The sequence below is a fragment of the Macrobrachium nipponense genome, chromosome 40, assembly GCF_015104395.2.
Source record: "Macrobrachium nipponense isolate FS-2020 chromosome 40, ASM1510439v2, whole genome shotgun sequence".
Lineage (NCBI taxonomy): Eukaryota > Metazoa > Arthropoda > Malacostraca > Decapoda > Palaemonidae > Macrobrachium > Macrobrachium nipponense.
This window is the reverse complement of record NC_061101.1, coordinates 8,016,434-8,018,464: the sequence shown is the minus strand read 5'-3', so window position 1 is coordinate 8,018,464 and position 2,031 is coordinate 8,016,434. Positions and strand designations below refer to the sequence as shown.

Sequence of the window (2,031 nt, the reverse complement as noted above, 5' to 3'; positions counted from 1 at the left end):
CCAGCAAATTAAAAAGTTTGCTGGAAAAAATTAACTTTGAAGTTTTATACTTCAGGATCTTAACATAGTACACCCATATGTAAGATTTTTAAGATTCCTAACTTCCTTTATAACATAAAAAATATAATAAATATTTTCAGGGTACAACAAAAAGCGTGTAGAAGATGTATTGCCGATTATTATTATTATTATTTTTTTTTATTTATTTATTTATTTTTTTTTTGCTCTATCACAGTCCTCCAATTCGACTGGGTGGTATTTATAGCGTGGGGTTCCGGGTTGCATCCTGCCTCCTTAGGAGTCCATCACTTTTCTTACTTTATGTGCCGTTTCTAGGATCACACTCTTCTGCATAAGTCCTGGAGCTACTTGAGCCTCTAGTTTTTTTCTAGATTCCTTTTCAGGGATCTTGGGATCGTGCCTAGTGCTCCTATGATTATAGGTACGATTTCCACTGGCATTTCCCATATCCTTCTTATTTCTATTTTCAGATCTTGATACTTATCCATTTTTTCCCTCTCTTTCTCTTCAACTCTGGTGTCCCATGGTATTGCGACATCAATGAGTGATACTTTCTTCTTGACTTTGTCAATCAACGTCACGTCTGGTCTGTTTACACGTATCACCCTATCCGTCCTGATACTATAGTCCCAGAGGATCTTTGCCTGATCGTTTTCTATCACTCCCTCAGGTTGGTGCTCGTACCACATATTACTGCAAGGTAGCTGATGTTTCTTGCACAGGCTCCAGTGGAGGGCTTTTGCCACTGAATCATGTCTCTTTGTGTACTGGTTCTGTGCAAGTGCCGGGCATTCGCTTGCTATGTGGTTTATGGTTTCATTTTTCGTATTGCACTTCCTACATATGGGAGAGATATTATTTCCGTCTATCGGTCTTTGAACATATCTGGTTCTTAGGGCCTGATCTTGTGCCGCTGTTATCATTCCTTCAGTTTCCATCTTTAGCTCTCCCCTCTGTAGCCATTGCCATGTGTTATCGCTGGCTAGTTCTTTAGTCTGTCTCATTTCTTGTCCGTGCATTGGTTTGTTGTGCCAATCCTCTGTTCTGTCTGTCATTCTCCTGTCTCTGTATATTTCTGGGTCTTCGTCTACTTTTATTAGTCCTTCTTCCCATGCACTCTTGAGCCACTCGTCTTCACTGGTTTTCAGATATTGCCCCAGTGCTCTGTTTTCGATGTTGACGCAGTCCTCTATGATTAGTAGTCCTCTCCCTCCTTCCTTTCGTGTTATGTATAGTCTCTCCGTATTTGCTCTTGGGTGTAGTGCTTTGTGTATTGTCATATGTTTCCTGGTTTTCTGATCTATGCTGCGGAGTTTATGCCTTCGTCCATTCCACTATTCCTGCGGTGTATATGATTACTGGCACTGCCCATGTGTTTATGGCTTTTATCATATTTCCGGCGTTGAGTTTTGACTTGAGTATCGCCTTGAGTCATCGCATATATTCTTTCCTGATCGTGTCCTCATCTCTTGGTGTTTTATATCCCCTCCTTCCATTATTCCCAGGTATTTGTATCCTGTCTCGTCTATGTGTTAGATGTTGCTCCCATCTGGTAGCTTTATCCCTTCAGTTCTCGTTACTTTGCCTTTTGTATGTTGACTAAGGCGCATTTTTTCTATTCCAACTCCCATCCTGATGTCCCCAGATACAATCCTTACAGTCTGGATTAGGGTATCTATTTCCTTGATGCTCTTACCATACAGCTTGATGTCGTCCATGAACATCAGATGGTTGATTCTGTGGCCTCTTTTCTTGAGTTGATACCTGGCATCCATCCTTCTGTAGTACTTTTGTCATGGGAATCATGGCTACTACGAAGAGTAGTGGGGACAGTGAGTCGCCCTGGAAGATCCCTCTCCAGATATTAACCTCTGCTAGTCTTATTCCAGAGCTTGTAAGTATTGTATTCCAGTTGTGCATTGTATTTTTGAGGAAGCTGATGGTGTTTTCCTCTGCCCCATATATTTTCAGGCATTCTATTAGCCATGTGTGTGGTATCATGTCGAAGGC

The 2,031-nt window shown here is 41.4% G+C and overlaps 1 protein-coding gene across 1 annotated transcript in view; it reads right to left on the bottom strand.

Annotated features, from left to right (window-relative positions):
• The window catches only part of LOC135211822 (uncharacterized), a 42,853-nt gene extending 41,026 nt beyond the window's left edge, over positions 1-1,827 (bottom strand). The window contains exon 1 of the mRNA XM_064245032.1: positions 1,718-1,827. Within this exon, the coding sequence (XP_064101102.1) occupies positions 1,718-1,827 (110 nt within the window). The remainder of the gene's footprint in view (positions 1-1,717) is intronic.
• Between the last annotated feature and the right edge of the window lie 204 nt (positions 1,828-2,031).